The sequence below is a fragment of the Neopelma chrysocephalum genome, unplaced genomic scaffold, assembly GCF_003984885.1.
Source record: "Neopelma chrysocephalum unplaced genomic scaffold, ASM398488v2 Primary Assembly neopelma1_96778, whole genome shotgun sequence".
NCBI classification, from domain to species: domain Eukaryota; kingdom Metazoa; phylum Chordata; class Aves; order Passeriformes; family Pipridae; genus Neopelma; species Neopelma chrysocephalum.
In genome coordinates, this window is record NW_020925422.1 from 1,535,709 (window position 1) to 1,558,018 (window position 22,310).

General features: G+C 43.2%; 3 protein-coding genes and 1 long non-coding RNA gene across 6 annotated transcripts in view; 1 reads left to right on the forward strand and 3 right to left on the reverse strand.

The window, feature by feature from the left end:
* The window catches only part of COMMD10 (COMM domain containing 10), a 107,714-nt gene extending 106,794 nt beyond the window's left edge, over positions 1 to 920 (reverse strand). The window contains exons 1-2 of the mRNA XM_027709424.1: positions 838 to 920; positions 596 to 686 (exon numbers count right to left, since the gene is read on the reverse strand). Coding sequence (XP_027565225.1) covers positions 596 to 686; positions 838 to 869 — 123 coding nt within the window. The 5' untranslated portion in view covers positions 870 to 920. The remainder of the gene's footprint in view (positions 1 to 595; positions 687 to 837) is intronic.
* Positions 921 to 10,661: 9,741 nt separating this feature from the next.
* On the reverse strand, positions 10,662 to 18,893 carry ARL14EPL (ADP ribosylation factor like GTPase 14 effector protein like). 2 transcript variants are annotated; one of them, XM_027709421.1, is made up of 5 exons: positions 18,749 to 18,893; positions 16,437 to 16,493; positions 12,866 to 12,986; positions 11,328 to 11,467; positions 10,662 to 10,963 (listed from the first exon to the last, which is right to left on the reverse strand). In XM_027709421.1, the coding sequence occupies exons 3-5, from the start codon at positions 12,974 to 12,976 to the stop codon at positions 10,741 to 10,743; spliced, it is 474 nt and encodes a 157-aa protein (XP_027565222.1). In that variant the 5' UTR covers positions 12,977 to 12,986; positions 16,437 to 16,493; positions 18,749 to 18,893; the 3' UTR covers positions 10,662 to 10,740. The 2 variants fall into 2 exon arrangements, with proteins under 2 accessions (XP_027565222.1, XP_027565221.1); XM_027709420.1 differs by lacking the exon at positions 18,749 to 18,893 and adding an exon at positions 13,845 to 14,008 and having other exon boundaries at positions 12,866 to 12,985; positions 16,437 to 16,496.
* A 630-nt stretch (positions 18,894 to 19,523) lies between these two features.
* LOC113981813 overlaps positions 19,524 to 22,310 on the forward strand; it is a 32,909-nt gene continuing 30,122 nt past the window's right edge. For both annotated transcript variants that reach the window (XR_003538536.1, XR_003538535.1), the window contains exon 1: positions 19,524 to 19,658. This is a non-coding gene — a long non-coding RNA (uncharacterized LOC113981813). The remainder of the gene's footprint in view (positions 19,659 to 22,310) is intronic.
* LVRN (laeverin) overlaps positions 21,538 to 22,310 on the reverse strand; it is a 47,253-nt gene continuing 46,480 nt past the window's right edge. The window contains exon 20 of the mRNA XM_027709403.1: positions 21,538 to 21,939. Within this exon, the coding sequence (XP_027565204.1) occupies positions 21,793 to 21,939 (147 nt within the window). The 3' untranslated portion in view covers positions 21,538 to 21,792. The remainder of the gene's footprint in view (positions 21,940 to 22,310) is intronic.

Sequence of the window (22,310 nt, forward strand, 5' to 3'; positions counted from 1 at the left end):
GAAGCGATGGAATCATTAGAAGACAGGATACGAATTAATAAGATTCCTATGTAACTTGCAGCAAAGGAACACTAATTCCTTTGTTTGCTAAAATGTATAAATACTAAAAAAGTTTTGGTAGTTCGTGTGCTTGATTTGTGGAATTCCACCAGCCACCCAGCCTTGCACAACTCTGAAATAAACAATCAATGTCTCTCTCGAGTGTGCAATTGTTGGCTTACTGCATACCGGGTAACGAATCGGATTTTTGTGAACAACACTCGCGAGGGCAGGAGCGTGGTTTGTGCCAAAGGCCAAGGAATTCGCGTGTCCTGACAGCGCCCTGACACACCGGCGCCAGGAGGCCTCAGGTTATTAACGAGCACCACTCGCCCTCACGCCATTCACCTTCTGCCACTAGTTACCGCCTCTTACTTAATCCACCTGAAATAGTTCTGAAAAATTAGTGATGAATGAAATCAAGACCTAAAATCCTCTAATCGAGGAAATATCAGGCTCCGCCCGCAGCCGCGTGGCCCCAGCGCCGCCGGGCCCGGCCCCGCTCCCGCCCCGCCCGGCGGGACACGGCCCCGCAGGCCCCCCGCGCCCCGCCAACCTTCAGGTGCAGCTTCTGGAGAAGGCGGGAGAGCAGCCGCGGGAATCGGCCGGAGTCCACGGCGTTGAGCAGCGACACGGCCCTGCGGATGCTGCAAGGAAGGACAGGGGGCGGTCAAAGGGGCCCTGTGCCCGCCGCGCCCCGGCACCGCGGCGGGACCTGCCGCGGCGGGACCTGCCCCGCGCTGCCCTATCCCGCCCTGCCCCGGACAGCGCGGCCCGGGGGAGCCGCAGCACCGGTACCTGTCGCTCTCCGGCACCACGGGCGCCGCCATGGCTGCGGCGCGGGCCCGCCCCCGACGGCGGCCCGGCGGGGCCAAGCGCCTCCGCTCCGCTTGCAGAGAGGGCAGCGTGAACCACAGAATCACAGAATCAGTTAGGTTGGAAAAGACCTCTGGGATCAAGTTGGCCACCGAGTCCAACTTGTGGCCGAGCACCACTTTGTCAACTAGAACATGGCACTAAGTGCTACGTCCAGCTCCTTAAACACCTCTGGGAGCCGTGACTCCACCACCTACCTGGGCAACCCATTCCAAAGTCTAATCACCCTTTCTGTGGAGAAATTCCTCCTGATGTCCGACTGAAACCTCCCCTGGCGCCTCCCTGAGGCTCTGTCCTCTCGTCTTGTCCCTGGTTGCCCGTGGCCAGCTCCTGGCTGCACTTCTCGCACAGCTCTGCAGGAGCTCAACACTGGAAAGGCTGTGGCTGGAATAATAATGGCCAGTCTTCGCGAACGAAGATTTTGGGAAAGGTCTTTTACCTTTCCAGCCTGCGCAATGGATTTTTTAGCCTGCGCTGAACTGAGCCCACCCTTTAATCCTAAGGTTCATCTGCCGGGGCCAAGCAAGCTTGGACAATGGCAGTGAGGTCCTCAGGATGTGAGGTCCTCAGGATGTAGGTTTGTTTAGAGTGACCTTCTCATAGATGGATGGCCTCACAGGCCTAACGGGCTCCATCTGCCCGGGGGACCGAGGAATCGAACCAGGGTCGCAGCAGTGAGAGTCCTGCATGCTAACCACTAGGCCACCAGGGGTCCGGTAGGCTGGAATACCGCACTGGAAAGTTTTAGAGCCGTGGTGTTTCCCCGCCCGACAAATGTAGCCAGTGCTCATCCTTGAGTCACATCCTCGAGGTCCATGCTATGTGGAAGTCCTCAGCCCCTCAGGCTCCACGGGGACGTCTTATTCCCGTGTGGGAGCACACAGACAGCCCAAAAACACCTGTCATCACGATTCTTTTCTTGTCATAACAAGCTGCCACCCTGTCAGTAACAGCAAATTGTTCCAGAGTCCGTGGAACCTATAGCAGCTGTCTCCCCCAAATCACCTGTGCCCAGGTACGACACCCAGAGTACCACCCTGTCACATGCCATTTAACTACCCTTGTTAGGCACAGAGCACATCGTGCCTTTTTTCAGGCCAAGTACAAGGTTGTCAAACCACATGAAGAGAACCATTAAGTTTAAAGCCCCAGGGGGAAGCAGCACTGAACTGTGTGTTTGTACTTCAAGGATATTACCTGGAGTGGATGCAATGGCTGTGAGACCTGTAGTTTCCATCAGATTTGGCTGAAATTGAAAAATGTGTTCAAAGACAATGGGATGAGCACACAGAGGAAAGGCAGCATGGCTGTATAAACCTTGTTTTCCTGGGAAACTAACAAAAAGTTTTAATAATCTTGAAAGGCTTTTGAATGTGGCCGTGAGGTATGTCATGAAGGGTTAGTTGTACGGTAATAAATTATGGTAGGCTCAAAAGGCAGGTGGAAAAGGTTGGAATTTTTTGAGGGTACTGTGAAGAAATGTTTTATAAACATATATGCTGAAATCTTGCCTGTGTTGAACTGAAGGGAATTTAGTCACTAGGGTCAATTTCAATATCGTCAGCATTTCAGCTAGGACATCTGAAAAGATAATGCCTGTTTAAGTACACTCGGCCTAAAGAAGCAATTCCGGAGGCGGGGGGGGTGTGGAAAGTGACAAGCCTGGCTGTACTCCAACAGGAATTTTAAACTAGAGAATTCCTAGCTGAGACTTTAACAATATTTGTGCTATACCTCTTACTAGAAGCTGGGCTCACAGTCACTATTATGAATGGCAGTTACATTTTTCAAGCTATTGTTCTAGGATGAAACACAACTACATTCAACTATAACATCTGGTTTTCTGTACTCTTATAAAACATGAAAAAAACAATATTCTTGCAAAAAATTTACTTGGCTGGAAAAGAGAAATGAGTGTTTTACTCCACGCTGAAAAAAAATAAAGTAACTTCTTGTTCTAGGAAATCTTCCCTGAGAATAGAATTTTTTACAGTTTGTTCAGGCAAAATGGCCAAGGACAGATGGAAGTCTAGACATGTGCTTACTTATTTTATAAAGTTCCAGCTGATACAGGTATTGGATGCGCCACTCAGGTTTGCTGCCAATTCTCTGGTTTTATAACCTGGACCTATTTTAAAGTGTTTTCTTTCACATTTTGCTGCATCAAATGAATATTCAAAATAGATAATCAAAACAATGAACATTAAGAACGTATCTGGGCAGGACCCTGAGCAGCTGGGCCTGCTTCACAAAGGAGGTTTGACTTGAGATCTCTGGAGGCTTCTTCCACCCTGTATGATTCTGTGTTCAGAGACTCACTGAATAAAGACAGGAAAGAGAACACCTAATTGGAAATAACAAATAATTAAGCTAACCTGACAAGGTGCTGTCAAGTGCAAAATTAAATAATTTTTTTTTCTAATACCTTTTCTGTTCCTGAAAAAGAATTATAAAAAGTTGATACTTCTCATGCATCCATTCACCATTCACAAATCATTATTGATTTGTACTTGCATCCATGACCCACTTTTTCAATGTGAAAACCAGGTTTCTTTCAGTGAGCTTATCATACTACACGATGTATTTTATCAGTTGTTTTAACTATCCATCTAGGTAAGACATATTTTGACTCAAAATGTTCCACTTGACATGCAAATGGATGTTGTATGGGCTTTTGGATTAGACTGCTCAGCACCCACGACAAAATGTTAGGCATCGGGGAGTGACACTACAGAGCATTTAGCTGCTGATAAATATTAGTAATCTTGCTGCCTGACAATAGGCTTGAAAAGCTCAGTTTCCCCTGCTTTGCATTTCTAGAAATTGAAGTATATATTCTTTTTTTCACTGTTTTGTCTGTGCTCAAGCCTTTTTCTGTCATTTTTATCCCCGTAATTTTTCCTTACTTTTGAAGCTGCACACAAAATAACATGTTGAACTTCTTCAAGATCTGATTTGTACAATATCCCTGGCAATGTCTAATGATTAAATAGTTGTCCTATAACTCAGCAAAAATAAACCAGTAATGTTTTCACTTTTGGCCTGCAAGTGGCTTAAGCAATTAAAGTTAGCAAGCTATAAATTTGTGTGGCAGGAATTGATTTGAAATATTGTTGAAAAAAGTTGTTTGATTTTTTGGTTTTCTTTTCTTGTAATGTGAGTTTCAAGTGTTTCAGTTAAATTATATCTATCAGAAATAAATACTCCTCTGTTGCTGTTTGTGACTTTTACCATTATGAAACAATCTGCCACTATTTGTGTTTGCAGAATGTAATCTCATTAAAATCACCGGGACTACTTGGATTCTGCTTGGAAAGAGACAAGGGGACTCTTAGTTTATTGGTTCTGCGTGCTGGTTCATTTTTTGCTATTTTTGTGGTTATATATGAACATTCACCAGTCATGTGAAGGTCGTCAGTTTAATTGAGTGATGCAGTTCTTCACAATAGAAGTCAGGGCTGCATAGCCTGTGCTAATAAAAGGTATCTGTGAGCATAGAGAGAAGATTCATGTGTGGACAACAGGCCTTAATTTATGCCATTATGACACAAACAGATACGATCCTGTAAGGAACCAGCATTCATACCTTTGCACCTAAGTAAAGTTAGAAGGACAGTGCTTCGCAGAGGCAGGCCGATGGAGAAGAGATGCATTGCCCTCTGCAAATGATAAGACACAAAATCTTTATATGGCTAATGAAATGCAAGTATAACATTCTCACTGACATTCAAAATTCCAGCTGGCTCAGACTTGATATCTCAGTTTTCCCAATAGAGTGGGATGAAACAAAATAGCCCACTGAAACATGCATAATTTGTTTTAAAATGTTTGGAGATCATGAGTAATGTGTCAAAGGAAGAGCTACAGTCAATATTGCTATCACTGGCTAAGAAACTCACAGAATAATAGAATTGTTAGGAGTTGAAGGGACCTCTGGAGATCATACAGTCCAGCTGGCCTGCCGAGGCAGGGCCACCTAGAGTAGGTGACAGAGGGACTCATCCTGGTGGGTTTTGAATGTCTCCAGAGAAGGAGATGCCACAACCTCCCTGGGAAGCCTGTTCCAGCACTCTGCTTCCTTCAATGTAAATAATTTTTTCCTCATGTTGAGATGAAATTTCTTGTGTTTTAATTTGTGTCCATTGCTCCTCCTCCTGTTTCTGCACACCACTGAAAAGTGTCTGGCGCCATCCTCTTGGCACCCACCCTTGAGATAATTATATGCATTAATGAGATCCCCTCTCAGTCTTCTCTAGACTAAACAGGTCCAGCTTTTGCAGTCTCTCCTCATAAAAGAGGTGCTCCAGATCCCTCATCACCTCTGTGACCTCCACTGGACCCTCTCCAGTACCTCCCTATCTTTCTTGTACTAAGAAGCACAGAACTGGACACAGCACTCCAGCTGAGTCCTCACTAAGGCTGACTAGAGGGGAGAGGATCACCTCCCTCAACCTGCTGCCCCACTCTTCCCAATGTACCCCAGGATACCATTGGCCCCTTGACCACAAGGGCACACTGCTGGCTCATGGTCAACTTGTCACCCATCAAGACTCCTGGGTCCCTCTCTGCAGAGCTATCCTTTAATAGACTTGCCCCCACAACCTGTGCTGGTATTTGGGGTTAATCCTCCCCAGGTGCAGGACACTACATTTGCCCTTGTTGAACCACATTAGGTTTCTCTACACCCAATTCTCCAGCCTACCAAGGTCCCACTGAGGCAACACAGCTTTCAGGTGTACCAGCCACTCCCCCCAGTTTTGTATCATCAGCAGCCTCACTTAGGATACATTCTATTACTTCGTCCAGGCTGTTGACAAACAAGCTAAGACCAGACCCAGTAGTGATCCCTGGGAAACACCACTGACTACAGGCCTCCAACTGGATTCTATTCCACTGTCACGACCTTCTGAGCTCTGCCATTCAGCCAGTTCTTGATCCACCTCATCTGTCCATTCAAGCCACATTTCCTGAGGTTATCTACGAGGATGTTATGGGAGACACTGTAAAAAGCCTTGCTGAACCTGAGGTAGACTGCTCTCCCTGCATCAACCCATCCTGCCACGCCAACTCAACAGAGCTGCAGCAACTGTAATGCATTTGGTGTAAATGTTTGTCTAAGGATATTTGAATATTTATTCAGAAAGTATCAATCTATATTTCTTTAGTCCATCTCTTTTGGTTTTCCCCCTGAAGTGAATCAACTCTGTATTCTACCCTGGTATGGACAGATATAGAGAAAGTTCAATTGTACTCTAATCGGAGGTGTTTAAAAGGATCACAAAAATTGGCTGCAAAAGAGTTCAAAGTGTATTTTTTTTAACACTTTAATAATGCAGGGGGATTGAATGGCACCTTGCCATATGCAGAAATCCATTTTAAGCCAGGAGGAATTGTTTAGTTGTTTTGGGCTGTGACCAGATCTCTGGAACCACAGATCTGACTTCTCCCAGGACTGATCATTCTTTGTTGTTTTTAAAGCACTGAAGGTAAACTGAATACCATGTGGTTCACTGGAGTTACCTAACATTAAGTCCCATTTGGACAGGAATCCCATAACACTTTTCATATAAAATTTGGGAACTTACTTTGGGAAAAAAGATTTCCATTTTCTGCTTGTTGTTTTACAGTTCTATCGTATTCCTAGTCTGTGTTTCAGAAGTACTATGTTATACAATTTTTAATTGTGGAACATTTAATGAAGGATTTGTAAACACTGAGCAAGAGAAAATCAGCATCATTTTTCCCATTTATTCACACGGAAACAGAGGTAGATAAGGGAGTGGGGGCCTTGCTACAGCTGGCTAGCTGGTCAGCTTTGTGTCCCAATACAGCTTTGGTCTGCCTTATTCAAAACTCCCAATGCTTAACTTATCTGATAAAGCCTTGGATGTTTGTAGTCTTTAGCAAACCTTCACATCTTAGAAGTTGTACTATTGGCCCTTGCCTTTGCCTCTTCTGAGCCACATGCTAATAATTTTATTAATATTTCCTTTAAATTGTCCATTGTTTTAGAAGCAGCTGTAAGTATCCAATGCAATATCAAAAGACAGGTATTGTGGTTTTTTCCTCAAAGCTGTGCCAACTTCAGATATAGAAAAGTGCAGACATTCTGGCTCGAAGCCTGACTCAGAGCAATGGAGGCAAACAACAAAATGCCGTGCACAGCTCTTATTTTATTTTCTGAGTTTTCAATTTGTAAATAGCAGGAGATGCACAGTGCAGCCTTTGGAATCAACAGGATTCCAAAAAGACAATGCCCAAGCACACAGGAGCCTAGTAGGGGAAGAACCATCGTTATCTACATTAAAAAAAAAACAACAAACATGTAGGAGCACACTATTCATTTCCATGAAATTGACTGCTTTGTAGCAATAACATCTAATAAAGCAGAGGGTGAATATCTCCTTCCAGATAAACAGTGATTGTAAGCAAGGCAAATACAGTGGAAGACAAAATTAATTCACATTAAACAAACAATCAATTTTTAGGGAAGAGACTTAGTGACAGTATCTTAGCTAGGGAGTAGTTTAATATGTATCTGTACTCTCATCGTTCCTTAAGCCACAAAGAGATCACTGGTAGCCTGAGCAAAGCAGCCACGTGGACATGGAAAAGACAGGCAAAGTAAATTCACAGCATCACAAACTGTTTAACCTGCATAGTCTGTGGAGGGATAGAACGGGGAGAGAGAAAAGGACCAACAGATCTTATAGAATAGTTAATTGCTCTGATTCCCCCTATTTTAAACAGTTTTCTAAAGCAAACTTATTCCCTAGGGAAAATCATATTCTGTTTAGACTGATTTATAAGGTGTAAGATGATCTGTTGTCATCTGGAGCATAACTAATTTCACAAGAGACTAAGAAATGTTCTCTGTCTTTTCTCATAAGAGGTTTTATTTAAAACCACAATGTTGTGCACTGTGGTATTATGTAATTACCTAAAAGCCTATCAGATATGGGCACTGTGTTGTTATTTGTATCTACCACTGACTTTCACAATCCACATACAAATATGTATAACATGTTTTTTTCTTCCCCATTTACATCTGCCTTAGTAGGGATTATACTTGTGCACTGTCAATTGATCACTTGGAACTGAGGAAAAAGTTAGCAGGACCATTGCAACAACTCAGTCATCCTCAAACCACAGAAGAATTGCTTCTGCAACATCCTTTTATTTCGTTATGCTTATCTTGGCTCTCACCTTTGTTTTTTCAGGTTTTGTTCTCCATTTTCAAGGTTGCACTAAGTGTGTTTGTGATGGAGTTCTCTTACACTTTGCATTTGGCTATGACTGAGTCACAATCCCTTTTAAAAACCACAAAGTAACACAAATTAATTCAATGATGGGATTTACATCAATCTGAGTTTAACCACATTACTCAAAAAATGTAATATCTAGCCTTACCACAGGAATCCACATGAGAAACTATTTAGGTTTTTGCCTTTAAGTGGAAAGAAAGAGAAACTAATTCAAACCTGTCCATTTCAGATCTTGAGGTTATGTCAAAGGAATGCTGTCATCCTCCCGTTGATTTAAATCAGCTTCATCTTCTTGAAGAGCTGTTGGTTCCATCAAGTCAAGAACGAGTCTATGGCACATCTGGAACAAGAAACCAATCCCTAACTCCCCACTCATTGGCAGGATTTCCACTTACGTTAAGAATTATAGCTCAGAGATGATGTGGGCTATCTGAACTCCTGGCAGAAATAAAAGGACCAGTGAGGTGTATGAGAGAATATCACTAGATCCAATTACCAAACAAAGTGTTTCAACTACCATAGAAAATATTCCCACCATTTTCTTTTTTTTTCTTTTTTTTTCCTTTTTTTTTTTTTTTTGTACAGGATGTTTTCATAGAATCATAGAATTGTTTAGGTTGGAAAAACCTCTAAGATCATCAAGTCCAACTGTTAAGTTAGCACCACTGTATTCACCACTAAAGTATGTCCCCAAGTGCCATATCCGTATGCCTTTTGAATACTTCCAGGGATGGTGATTCGATCACTTCCCTGGGCAGCCTATTTCAATGCCTGACTACCCTTTTGTAGCGTGCACGTGGCCGCTGCCTTTATATGATAAAGAAATACAGCACACTCTCCGGAGGTGGTGGAATCGGAAAGTCTTTATTTGAACTTCCCGCTCCCTTTTATATCCCTGAACCATGTGATCTCCTTATCCAATGGGGTTGTAAACCTCGGGGCATGCTGCTCTGGGCGTCCTTGCCCTGGTACATCCCCTCGTACCTCAGACACGCTCCTACACCCTTTCAGTGAAGAAATTTTTCCTACTATCTAACCTAAACCTCCCCTGCTGCAACTTGAGACCGTTTCCTCTTGTCCTCTCACTTGTTACCTGGAAGAATAGGCTGACCCCCACCTGGCTACAACCTCCTTTCAGGTAGTTGTAGAGAGTGATAAGGTCTCCCCTGAGACTCCTTTTCTCCAGTCTAAACAACCCCAGCTCCCTCAGCTGCTCCTCATTGGACTTGTGCTTCAGACCCTTCATCAGACCTGTTGCCCTTTTCTGGACAAGCTCCAGCATCTCAGTGTCTTTCTTTTAGTGAGGGACCCAAAACTGGACATAGGATTCAAGGAGTGGTTTCACCACTGCTGAGTAGAAGCGGATGGTCACTTTCCTGGTCCTGTTGGACACCCTATTGCTGGTACAAACCAGGATACCCTCAACCTTCCTGGCCACTTGGGAACACTGCTGGCTCGTGTTCAGCTGGCTGCCAATGAGCATCCCCAGTTTCTTTCCTGCCAGACAGCTTTCCAGGCACTCTTTTCCAGCCTTCATGTGGTTGTTGTTGCCTTGGAGCAGGAGGTCTTTGTCCACAGAGAATGGCCTCTTGTAAGGGAGAAAAGTGTTGCCACATTCGGAGTTGGGAGAGTCTCCTGAAGAACAGGAAGGACTAGGCCCAAGGAATGATTCCCCTGCTAGCAGCATGCTCCTGGAAATCACTTGCAACCATCTGCAGCCTTCTCCCCTTCAAGATCCAAAGGGACTTTCACTCCTCAAAAAGGGTGTGGGTGCCCATCATGAATAAGAAGACCGACCTCATAAGACTACTGGGTGTAAGTCATGCTATTTGTCATGTCTTGCATGGAGAGGAAACTCCTGGAACTGAAGAGATTTTTCTGTCCAGAAGGAAAAATATACAATCTGTTTAGCTGTTTAATTACTGACTGGTAAAGGCTTAATGTGCCAAATGCTGTAAAAAAAACAAGTGCTGACTGAATACGTTGGTTTCAGTCTCTTAGCCTGGGCAGCAAGAAAGAAATGCAGTTGTTTCCAGTCTCCTCTGCTTTAGATACAGAGGAACATAGAAAGTACTGACCAAGTTTCAAAGAGCAGTGATACCTCAAATGACTCCTGCCTCATCTATACAAGGCATGAATGAGTCAGAAGGAAAAGACACTCAGTCTGGTCTTCACAAAAGAAAGAGCTGTGTCACACATCTGAGTAAATGAACAAGTAGAGAAATCAGCAAAAAACCCCTCACTACAAGTAATGTGGTTCATCTTCCCAGGTTAAGAAAATTATCTTTCCACAGCAGTCCTGATACCTTTAATTTTAGAAAGTCAAGATTTAGAAAAGACTGACTAGGTGCCTCGGCAGAGCTCACAAAGATGAGCAAGAATGGAACATATGCTTTTACTCAATGGGGAAGGTTAAAGTTTGCTAGGTAGGTAGCAATAAAGAAGCACAAAAACCACTGCCAGGTACTTGAATAGAGACAATTCATAAAACCAAGATTTACTTTAATAAAACGTGACAAAAAAAGAACATTGCTCAGGCATAAAAACTAACAGAACATAATCAGTCAGGGACAAAAAATGGCAGCACACTTATCACATTCCCATCTTCAGTCGTAATTGTATCATAAACCCATTTTCTATTGCAGCGACATTCTGGTCCACATTTGTTTGAATTACATTTGGGGCAAGGATAGAAGCAACCCAGGCAGTCCATTTCCAAGCAATCACACAAATCAATGTCGTTACAAAGCAGCCTGCCACCTTTGTCATACTTCTTTGTAAATCTGTGAGAAAGAACAAAAAGTGATTCTTAGAGAAAGTTTCAACACATTCAGAGACTAAACCAAAAAAATGTGGACAATATTTGAACAGGAACAAGTATTTACTCTTGTAAACTCACAGCATAATGAAATACCAGCACTATATCCTAATTGCAACAACCATTAGTATTAAAAGAAGAATGCCAAAGAAGTATATAAAAATTCTCTTAAATTGCACAGAAAAATCTGGTATTCCCAACACAGTTTTCATGTATAATAAGAAATCTCTCTGCAAGAAAATAATGCCTTGATTAATTTAATTTAGATTCAGTAAACAGCATACTAGCCCTTTTTTAAAGTAAAGTATGTAATAAATTAGCAATCTTACTTGGACTCATAAAAAATATTTTGCTTCATCTGTGACATGCATGCTTTCTTTTTCTGCTGCCTAGTTTCGGGATTGAAGTCAGCTAGCTGAGGTCCTGGATTTTGAAAGGCTAAGCATTTTAATTGTTTCTCAAGTTTTTGCTATAAATAAATAACAGAAAGTTTGTAATCAGTACAATTGAAAAATATATTTATTAGCTCCTAAGTGTCCTCACTGGCTTTTGAATAATATTAAAATTAATATTCTTGATAACGTACACAGGTAGGAAAAGGACGCAACTAAGATCACATTGTTTAAAATGTTTGCTTGTCTAACTGTTAATTGAGTATTCCTTTTAACGACTGTGCATCCTGACAGGAGATGGAACAACCATGACTCTGAATACATGACTCTGGCACAATAGCATGGAGTTTGCAAGTTGTCTTGTGAGAGGCAGATTTATATGTTTTGTTCTTCAACTTCATCTATAATGTAAAAACAAGTACTATGATTATAAGCATCTCAAATGGATTCATTCTTATCTTCACTGTTCCATCAGATGCCTAGAAATCATCTCTGTTCAAACAACGTGGGGCAAGGAAAATGTCTAATACAGTAAAGGAAGCATTTGCACAGGTGAGAAGTATAGGAAAACAACCAAACAACCAAACAACCAAAAAAAAACAACCAAAAAAAAACCCCACAGCATAATTTTCTGAGAAATAGGAGGAAGCATTTTCCTGCCAATTTTATTGACTTTATGTTTGAAATTAGCTAAAACTGCTGAATACTTTTGCAAGTTAAAACATCATATCTATGTATTACTATTCCACTTAGCCCATGTTTGTTAACAGTCTTGTCTAAGGAAACAATTTCCCCTTGGACAATGACTGTAGACTTTGACCATATGCTTGCCATTATGTAAAGGCACAAAAATACACACAAATTTATCTTTTCTCCTCTTAGTTAAATGCAGTTGCCTTGCCACCTCTCAGCTGCCCTGGAAGGTATCGTTCCTTTCAGAGTGCACAGTGATTTTCCACAAAAAACTGAGTATTTTCATTGTTTCTCATGTGGAAAGCAGTGGCAGTTCAGTCCAATCTGCTGACACAGTGATTTAGAATATCTGTGCACTTGAGTTCATTTGTTTTTGAGGTGGTTGATGCTGTGCACCTTCAGTTGCACCCCCTGGAAAACCTACAGAGCAATGTCATGTACCTACATTGTTCAGACAGTTATGCTTTGGAGTCCAGGGTAGATTTTCGGCATCATCACTCTCCATGACCATAAATTATGCAATTTTAAGTTGGAAACAAATAATAAGCTATGGAGATTGTCCTCCCTCTAAGATTACTCTCCTATTTCCCTATTTACAGTTTCATTTGAGCTTAGAAGTGCTCTTAGCCCTCTGAATCACTGCACTGCAAACCTGATCTATTTCACTGTTGTTATTACTGATATTTCCCTCTTGACTCCAGCTTTTTATTTTTGTAATGATTGAAGAAAGTGAAGGCAATGGTAATTATCTTGATAGTAAAATAGTACTGGAGAAGTCATACCAGTTTTTTGTGTCCTATTGAGCAGGCCTGAGCAGGAGAGACATTTTCTTCTGCAGATGTTTCTGGGGAAGAATAGCTTTCTTTGCAGTTTTCTTCCACAATATCGCTCATTTGACCACCCTTGTGAAATACGTACATATGTGTTAGACATATACAATAGTATACACAGACTTGTAATTTAAGGTTCTAAGACAAGCAGGTGATATCCATATTAGGCTTTTATGGATTATTGACCAAGAGTAAATTCAGAACAAAATGTGGCTCAGTAACAGCCCTGATTTTAAAACCGTGCTGCGATAATATAACGAGCATATACAGAAGCTGTATCACCCAAGGCACTCCGTAATTCCTTAAGCAAATGTCGGAAAACCCTTGCGTTTAAATGACCCAGAAATCGAAGGGATGTTGCCCTGTGTCTCCGCCGAGGGGTGCGGAGCTGTGCCCACACGGAGCGCACGGCGGGAATGCCGCGGGGCCCGCAGTGCCCGCATTCACCAGCAGGTGACACTGCGGGGCCGCGTCCATCTAGCCAGGCTTCCTGACGGATTCAGTTTTCTCCCTGAAGATTTCAACCAGCGGACTAGAAGTAAGCTTTTAAATCTTGGCTTTTAAATCTCATTTAGATGTTTCGCGAAACATCTTATTTAAAAAAAAAAAAGTGTAACTTGTAGTTTTAATAGAAAAAAGTGCATTGCTCTGCTTACAAAGTACCCAGGGAGGACTACGGGTTCTGTGAGTCTATCCTGCAAATGTCATCCATCACCTCTCTGCCATCAACCAGAAATGGTGGTGGTAGCTGTTCAGGATGGATGATAGCTACTTCTTTTTATCCACCTTGTCAACATAGTTAGTTAATTTTTTTATGCAATATATGCAGTTCCTGTGCCCCAGATTTTAACTGCAAACACAACCAGAAATATTTAAGATTTTTGGAGTTCGTCCAACTCTTTCCCAGTTGCTGCCCAGTTTCTCCCATTACCTCTGAAAGGTAATGCAGTGGTCTCTGTCAGTTTACTCTGCACTTCAGGACTGCTGTCCAAATCCTGTCCCAAAGAAGATCTTCATTTCACCACTGTCAAAGGGCCAAAACCTCTCTAAGAGAAACAGGAGTCTAAGCTCTGTTTCCTCTGTTGCAGCCACTTCCTGCAGGGCAACAGTCAAAGAGGGAATAGGAATGAGAAGGGAGAGACCTTGTAGTAACAGGAGGGAAATTTTTTTTAAGAAATGAAAAGAACAGCCCTCAGCCTGTTTCGGAGAGGGTTTCCCTTTTTCCTCTTCAATGGCCTGAAGAATGACAGATGTGGCACCATTCACAATGGGATGCTCTAAAACATCACTTTTAGTCTTGGGACTTGGGTATCATTTCAGGATTAGAAAAGGAAATGTATTATTAGGCAGTTAATATTTGCTGCACGGGGGAGCTGCATTCCTACTGGAAATTTGCTAGGGGTCCATAAATGAAACAAGAATGAAGGGCACCACTCCAGAGAAGGTGAGTATTGCTCTTCATTTGCACCCAAGTTGAAGTCCTGGTAAGGGTTTGCTTCCTACATCTCCTCTTATGTCCAACCATACATTGTTAAAAGCACTTCATGAGTATGCATGATCATCATCCATGCCTGTTTTATTACAGTATGCAGAGTTCAGGAGCAGAACAGCCATCAGCAGCTACCAGTGTAAGCAGGCAGAATTCTTGCATGTTCTCTGCTGTGTAAAAATTTGACTCCTTTGGCAACTAGGTTCTAGCAGTTATCTGGAACCAAACACCCAAAATCAGAGGCCTCATTTTACATACTGACAAAAAAGAACAAGTGTCTTGTTCCAAATATGTGTTCCCAATGCCCTTGCACCTCAGCAAAAATATCCTACACAAAGAATGTGGTACATTTCTGTCTCCATATATACTACTAATATATAGTGTTGAATTTTAATCACAGGAACGATACCAAAAAAATGAAGTAGAATATAACTAGGAAAGTGTGCAAATTTCAGAAATAAGTGAGACTCGCAGACTAATTACCTTCCATAGTGTGTTCTGAAGGGGGAAGGGAAATGAGGGAGACTCAGACATCCACTGTCATGTTTGCACAACCTGATTATCCAAAGGAGAATATTCTTGGTCCTGAAACAGAGGGGTTTTGTCTACTGCTTTTGGTTTGACTGTACTGATAATCCAGGGGCAACGCATTTGACACTCATCTCTTCCATAATAATTTCAACTCTGAGGACAAGCATCAAGTGCACTGTTTGTCCACCAAAACCTGTGTTCTCCCATGCTTTTTGCGTACAGCAAGTACTTCTTGGAGGTGATCATCCACAGCTTAATATCCCACTGTGGCCACAGCATATGGCTAAGAACCGGCAATTTCAGCAGAGCCTTGAACAGCTGACAAGGCTAAAAGCAGATTAAGGAAGGAAGAAAATCAGAATCTGTGCTATATTAAAAGAGTCTTACCCATGACACAGATGTTTCTGCTCAGAGAACAGATTCAGAAGATGTTGGGATTTGTAAGGAAGTGCATTTGTTTATGATTCTCATAAAAGAAATATTTTCCTCTATCTGCTCTTTCAAGAATTTAATATTCTATTTATGATCCTTGCAGATTACACAGCTAAATATTTCAGCTGATGAGTGGATCCCTTCCAACACAGAATATTCTGGGAAATCTGAAATGTGGTGATTGGCATACCAGACACTTCAAGATGCCTGATATCAGCAGCCTTAAGCTAGTGTCTCTGCAGGGCTTTGCCAGAGTGAATGCACATTGTTTTAAAGTTGTATTTGTTTGTGCCATTGGAGAGGTTCCATCTGAGATATGAAAGCACGTTCATCACCTTCACCAGTGCAAGATAAGATGCTGTCCCTATGGTTTTAATCTCCCTATTCCCACATGGATTAAACTGACCTATTGCAGCAGTCCCATCTTCCTCACAGCCTAATTCTGCAGAGATGTCTGTGGGCTCAGGAACCAGCATTCGGGTTTGTGGCGCATTCAAGTACACATCTTGGAATTTCTATAGGCCATCTCGTGCCACTCAAATTAGGAATGGGAATAAACTAATCTTTCTTAGGATCAACTGAGCTGTAAAGATGTGGAAAGACCATTTACCATCTAGTCTGTGCCTTCTCTCAAGCCCCAAATATGCATGTATGTTCAGAAGACAGCCCTGAAGTGAGCTAGGAAACACAGATAGATGAAGAAATAGGTCTCATCCCTTATAACTCAGCTGGTTTCCCAGAAAACTGACAAACATGGTGACAGAGCAATGGCCCATTGTGTGACAGGATCCAGAGGAGCAAATACATCCCTCCCCCAGTAAAATAAAACAAATCCTCATGAGTTCTCCCTCTCAAACCCAGAGACTTTCTGCTGTATCTGTGAAGGAACCTGTAGCTGAAGTGTAAGAGTTAATTATAACATCATGTGCATCTTCTGGTTGTCATGCAAGAGGCAGAAGAGACCTGCCAGACTTACCTTCTGAAAATATGCAGTTCTGAAGGGTATATATTCAGTTCAGAGCAGCCAACATGAGAGATAGGAGGTTCTCCATAATTTTAAATTGTACTTACCAAGGAGAAGGGATGGCACAGTGTAGATTTACTGCTGCACAATCAGTCCCAGAGTGACTGAAACAGAAGACAAATAATCAAACTAGAGCTCCCCAGGGAAGCAGGCTGAAGACAATACCAGGTAACTGTGTTATAGGACCTCACACTTTCTGTCTCATTAATTATGGCTTTTAAATAGTACTTAGCACAAAGAATGGAAATAGAGAAATTCTATAAACTGGAATGAGTCCTCATTTCTCATTTGCATCTGTGAAAAACAGAGCAAATGTATTTCTTAGCGCCTTTTTTTCCCCCTTAAAGCTAAGTAAACAAAAAACCTGTAATAAACCACTGCATTTTTTTAATTTTAAGTTTTTTTTAAAACAGAAATATTTTTAGAACATGGATGAAGTAAAGAAATGTTTTACCATTTTAGACAAAATTTTCTGGATTCTATTCACTGTTTGTTTCCAAAAGTCAATATATATACATGCTCCCCGATAACTAAAGTGACATGCAACCTCATGGTTCAGCTTGCTGCCTTTCTGGTTTATTTGTTGCACTACTGCAGACAACTCAGTCTCCTCCTGATCCCTCTAAATGCCAATTTTCAGCATCCTACAATCACTAATGGCTCTCATTATGCTTCTCTAGAACACATCTAAATCCTAATAAGCACGTAAAATTGTCAAGTCATATAAACTCTCCTGTTGTGGCTTAGACAAATAGTCCAGCATGGCTTTTTGTCTTCATCAGCTGTATCCACCGATTCTCTGAGGTATTTCACAACTCAGTCTGAGGGTAAGAGATTTATTATTTACAATACTATTTTCTTTCCCTTCAAGAACTTTTAAAATCAAAAGCTGATGTAGCATTCTAGCAACAGAACTTAGTTAGGTGATATAAATGCTGCTAAACACCTCTTCATTTTGTTCCACAGTTTGTTGGGGTTTTGTTGCTGTGAAAAATAAACAGAAATCCCTCAAGAGGAAAAAAAATTCACAATCTCCAAGGTACTCATACAACAAGCCAAACCCAAAAATTTTACAACCAGTTTTACTGTCATATATTTTTCCAAGGTTCTGACTTCTTCATATTCTACATGAAGGAGAAAACAGGAATTAACTCTATCAGTACACACGTTACAATTAAACCATCTTATGCTTAATATTTTCTTCTATTTTGCTAAGTATACACGTGTATCTGACCTTTTCCTGAATTGTTTGTGCATGAGTTATATTTATTTATCATGGCATACATGATAACACACAGCCTTCAATCAGCTCAGAGTAGCTTTTACTGGGTGGGTGTTAGGCTACAGGGATGTACATGTACAAGGATTAAAATCTTAGGTGACATTTAGAGAGCTTGATTCTGCTGGTGAAGCTCCTAAGGGTTCCTACAGGGACAAGTCTTCCCCACCATGAGTGCGTGACTGTGAATACACATGGGTAGATATAATACAAATATCCCTACTGTTGGGAAAGGAGATGGGAAAAGGGGGGAGCAGGTGTGTTGAATTTCTGTTGAGCTTCCCGGTCAAGCTCAGCAGCATCCTGCAGCCAGACAAATGGGGCAGCTGAAGAGAAAAACACCACATTTTTCGGTGTAAAAAAATTAACCTGAGATGTTCTTGTCGCATTGGGAAACAGTTCCTTGGAGTTCTATGATTTCGTTGTTAAAATGTTGACACAGTGTGAGGCCACAGGTGGTGGTCCTCACATTTGATAGCTAATTTGCCCCCTCCTCCCCTCATCCCCATTTTTTCCAAACAACTGAGTTTGTCAGGTATTTCTTGTTTCTTCCTCTGTTTTTCTTTCGAATCAGCAACAGCCCCTGCGAGGCGTGGGCAAGGGGCGGAACACACGGGGAAAAAGCACACGGACGTGCGGGAGGTGATTTCAGTAGCCGAGATGCCCAGGAGAGGAGGGTGTGAAAGGCTTGTGTGGGGCACAAAGGGGAGAATAAATCCCCCTTCTCAGAGAACGCTGTTAAATGCTCCTTGCCCTGCCGGGCACTCTAGCTGCGGAGAGACCCCCCCGTGCCTCGCCTGGCTCCGTGTCTCCCACAGGCAAACGCAGCCGCTCCCACCGACCCGCGCCGTGTGGCTGAGCCCACAGCAGAGCTGCCGTTTTATCACCCCCATGGCCCGTGTCCACAGAGCTGCCCCGGCAGCAGGGGCACATTGCTGTCTCCCTCACCCCACAACGCTGCTGCCGCCGGGACCGGGGCGGTCCCCGGGCGGGATCCCCGCTCGTTCCCTCCTCCCTCCCAGCCGCGGGGGGCCGCTGGCGCTCTCGGCTCGCACACGCCCCGCCCGCACTCGCACTCGCCTGCCTTGCTGGTCCTTCCCGGCTCGCCCCGGTGTTCCTCGCACGTTGTGGAAGGGCCTCAGCGCTCCCTCTTGGCGCTCTCTCCCCTCAGCCGAGCCGGCGGCGCCCCGGGGAAAACCCGCTTGGGAAAGGACAAAAACGCCGGGCGGGCAGGGGAGCGAGGCGGAAACCGCAAAGGGAGGAACAGCGGTGCCAGCGCCGAGGTGAGTGACCGCGGCGGGGGCTCGCAGGGCCGAGCAGGTGGATGGTGTTCGCTGGAGGAACTGCGGCCTGTAGGAGGGACCCTGGAGCAGGGAAACAGCGTGAGGAGCGGGACGGAGTGCCAGCGAGGAGTGGTTATGGACTGACCCCAACCCCCGTTCCTTCTTCCCGCTGGGCTGCTCCACGGGAGGAAATGGAAGAGTTGGGAATGAAGATGAGCCTGGGGAAAAGGGAGTGTGTGGGGGATTGCGGTTTTAATTTTTGGTTTTGTTTCTTACTATCTTACTATTTTAATAGGCCTGGTTCCAGCCATTAACAAGGTTATTTTTGCAGTAGCCAGGACCCCTGGCATGGCCAGGACCCCGATGTTATTTTATACCACCTCAACGGGGGGCAACGGAAAAGGGAGTCCCTTCTGAGTTAGTGTAGCAAGGCAGAGGGAGCAATCCAGTGTCTTTTCGCCTCTTTCTTGTACCCCCTGTCGTTAGTATTGCTGTTACTGTTTGGTATTTTTATCTCATTGCTGTTTCCAGTAAATTGTTCTTATCTCAACTTTTTGTGCCTCCAGCTCTCCAGCCAACTGCAGGGGAAAGGGGAGGGAGAACAGGGAGCGAGTGAGTGATTGGTGCATGGCTTGGAGAGTCTCAGTGGGAGTACTAAAATTGGGGAGTACCATTTCCAAGCCACAATATGCCCCTGATGGTAATCGGTAAGTGATCTCCCTGCCTTTTGTCTCCATACAGGAGCTTTTTCACCTCATTTTCTCCGTGCATCCTGTTGAGGAGTGGGAGAACATCAGGATGGGTATTTCACAGACAGACAAAGTCAGCCTGCCCATCCCCACTCATGTCCTTGTCTCATAAATCCCATCACAAAGAATGACAGACAACAACCCCCAAAAGACCGGGGCCCATTGTCCCTCTGGCATGGGGAAGATTTTGACCACTTAAAGAACCATTGCCAAAGGTATCAGCAGTAGTGATTTTATTGAACTAAGATATTGTAAAAGCAAGTTTCATTCTGTTATTTTCTGCACAGAGTTATGATTCAAAGTTACCAATGCAAAATCTTAGTGTGATATAATACAGGGTTGTACACTATATTGGTCACTTACCAAAGCGGTTGGTAAAGGGTGTTTCAGCCTCTAGAAGCAACCTGAGAGGTGTCCCACCTCCAAAGCAGATCACCCCATGCAGCAAGCTGCTTAGCAGGAAGAGCTCAGAGAAGGCTCTTTAAGCTGTAATATTTATGGAATAAAGCAGTTGGCTCACAGCCAAATTACAGGTAACTTTAAGGTAACTTTAAGACTCCTTGTACCTACAGCTCCCTGTGTTCCTTGACAAATGAGTCTTGGAAGAACCACCTGCTATTGTTTAGTCACATATTTGGTGTTCCAGTTTCCAAGCTTGAATGCATCAACGTTCACCATGTCACCCTGTTTCTGCGTGGGCTATCAGAGAACAGCTTGAAACTAGGGAAGTTCTTAGCCAAGTCACGGTCTACGCCTTTGCTGCCTTTGGAGCCTGAACCAAACTACCATTAGTTTGGCCAAGGGGTTGGGTCCATCCATTGCACCTGGCTCCAGAGGACCCCCTGCACCTTTGGGCCAGGGGATGCAGAGATGACAGCATTTTTTGTATTTTGTGAATCACTGCAAAGCAGAAATGTGGCAAGGCCACATCTCAGTTTATTTTATGGCATTTTAGTCCCCATTCCTTTTGCCTACCTCATACTGACCCTTCTGGGATTTGGAACAACCCTGAAAGAAGCAGAAGGCTGCTCCACCCACCTCATCCATGCATGCCATCATGCAGCCAGGAGGCATAGGGCTTGCACTTTGGCCACCTAGGCCCCACAACCAGCTGCTTTCTCCTCATCTGCCTGGGAGGCTTCTTGAGGTGCCAGGATTGAAAGGAGATGCAGGCAGAATGGGGCAGCAGGGCAGCTATGCCAGGAGGTGCAGAGGAGAAGTTGGCTGGTACCCTTGAACCTTGTCTTAAACAGCTCTAAGTCTCTGTTTTTACTGGGAACTGCTTGGCATGCATTGTTGCCAGCTTCAAAGTCTGCTGCCCTGTCATACACGGATGCAGTAAAGGAAGAACAAGTGTAACTTTTGACTTCCACACTCTCAAGGCAGAGAGCAGGACTTAAGGCAAAAAGCTGATCTTTTTTCATCAAATGTTTTTTTCCCCCCCCAGGGCCTACTGGATGCATCCTGTCTATCAATGACACAGCTTTTTTCACTGGAAATTGCCCTGTACACGCACGTCTTCACAATTACATGTCCCATAGCACAGACCTCATAGGTACTATTAAAGTTCAATTCCTGGAGTCCCATCCATGTCCTCATACTCATTTTCAATGAACTTCCTTTCATTCCAACTCTCTTTGCAATAAAGTAGCATTCCCAGCTTGTCCTGGATTCCTCCCATGCACCTCTCCTTCCCTTGCTGCATTTCCCAGTTGCCACTCTCCAAACCTCTGTGCTCAACAGAAATACGGAATATAACCTTTTCCATCTTCCTCATGTGTTTTTGCCACCTACTTGTACCACACCTTTCATTTGGATATTCAGAAAACATGAAGGATTTAGAACTGTATCTGTACGTTAGATCATCATTAGCAATGCATCCCTACTAAACCTCATCCAGTAGGAAATTAATTTAGATATAATATGCAAATATGTTTATACTTTCTATGTGATTTGTTTTAGCCTGACTTTTCAGATGGGAAAACAACCACGGGACTCATAAAAATGTGCTTTATCTTTAATTACAGCTTAAAATGAATACCAAGATGATACTGAATCACACTCTAAAATATACTGGAAATTGTTTTCCAAGTCAATCATCTACATTTTTCTCTAACCAGCTGGCAACTTTGATTAGTAGTTTTTTCCTTTCAATATTTTCAGATTTTGTAGACTCCAGTAGCAGAGTAGTAGCCTCTCTCTCGTCCTCTTCCAGCGTAGCATTATAAAAAACTTGCAACTGAAGAAATAAATGCATGAGCTTAGTTCAGATAACTTCACTAGGAGCAAGCAACTGAGTGCCTGGCACATGCTTTCGATAGAAGTGCACAGAAAAGAAGGAGACGACAGAGACTAAAGAGGGGATGGGGCAAGCTTACTGATTTACACTAAGGTTGGAAAGCTCCTTACATATCAAGAATGTGCCCTTTTGCTGTTCCTCTAAAATCCTTTCAAATGCAGCCAACTTCACTGGTACCGGTGGTACCACACTGTCTAGGATTAGTTGGGTAGCAGAATCCTCTTGTGCTGCCTGTTTTACATTCACAGAACAAGAAATCTTTCCCATCAGTCTAATAAGCAAAAGAAAAGAGAGTACTGAAAAATAGTGAA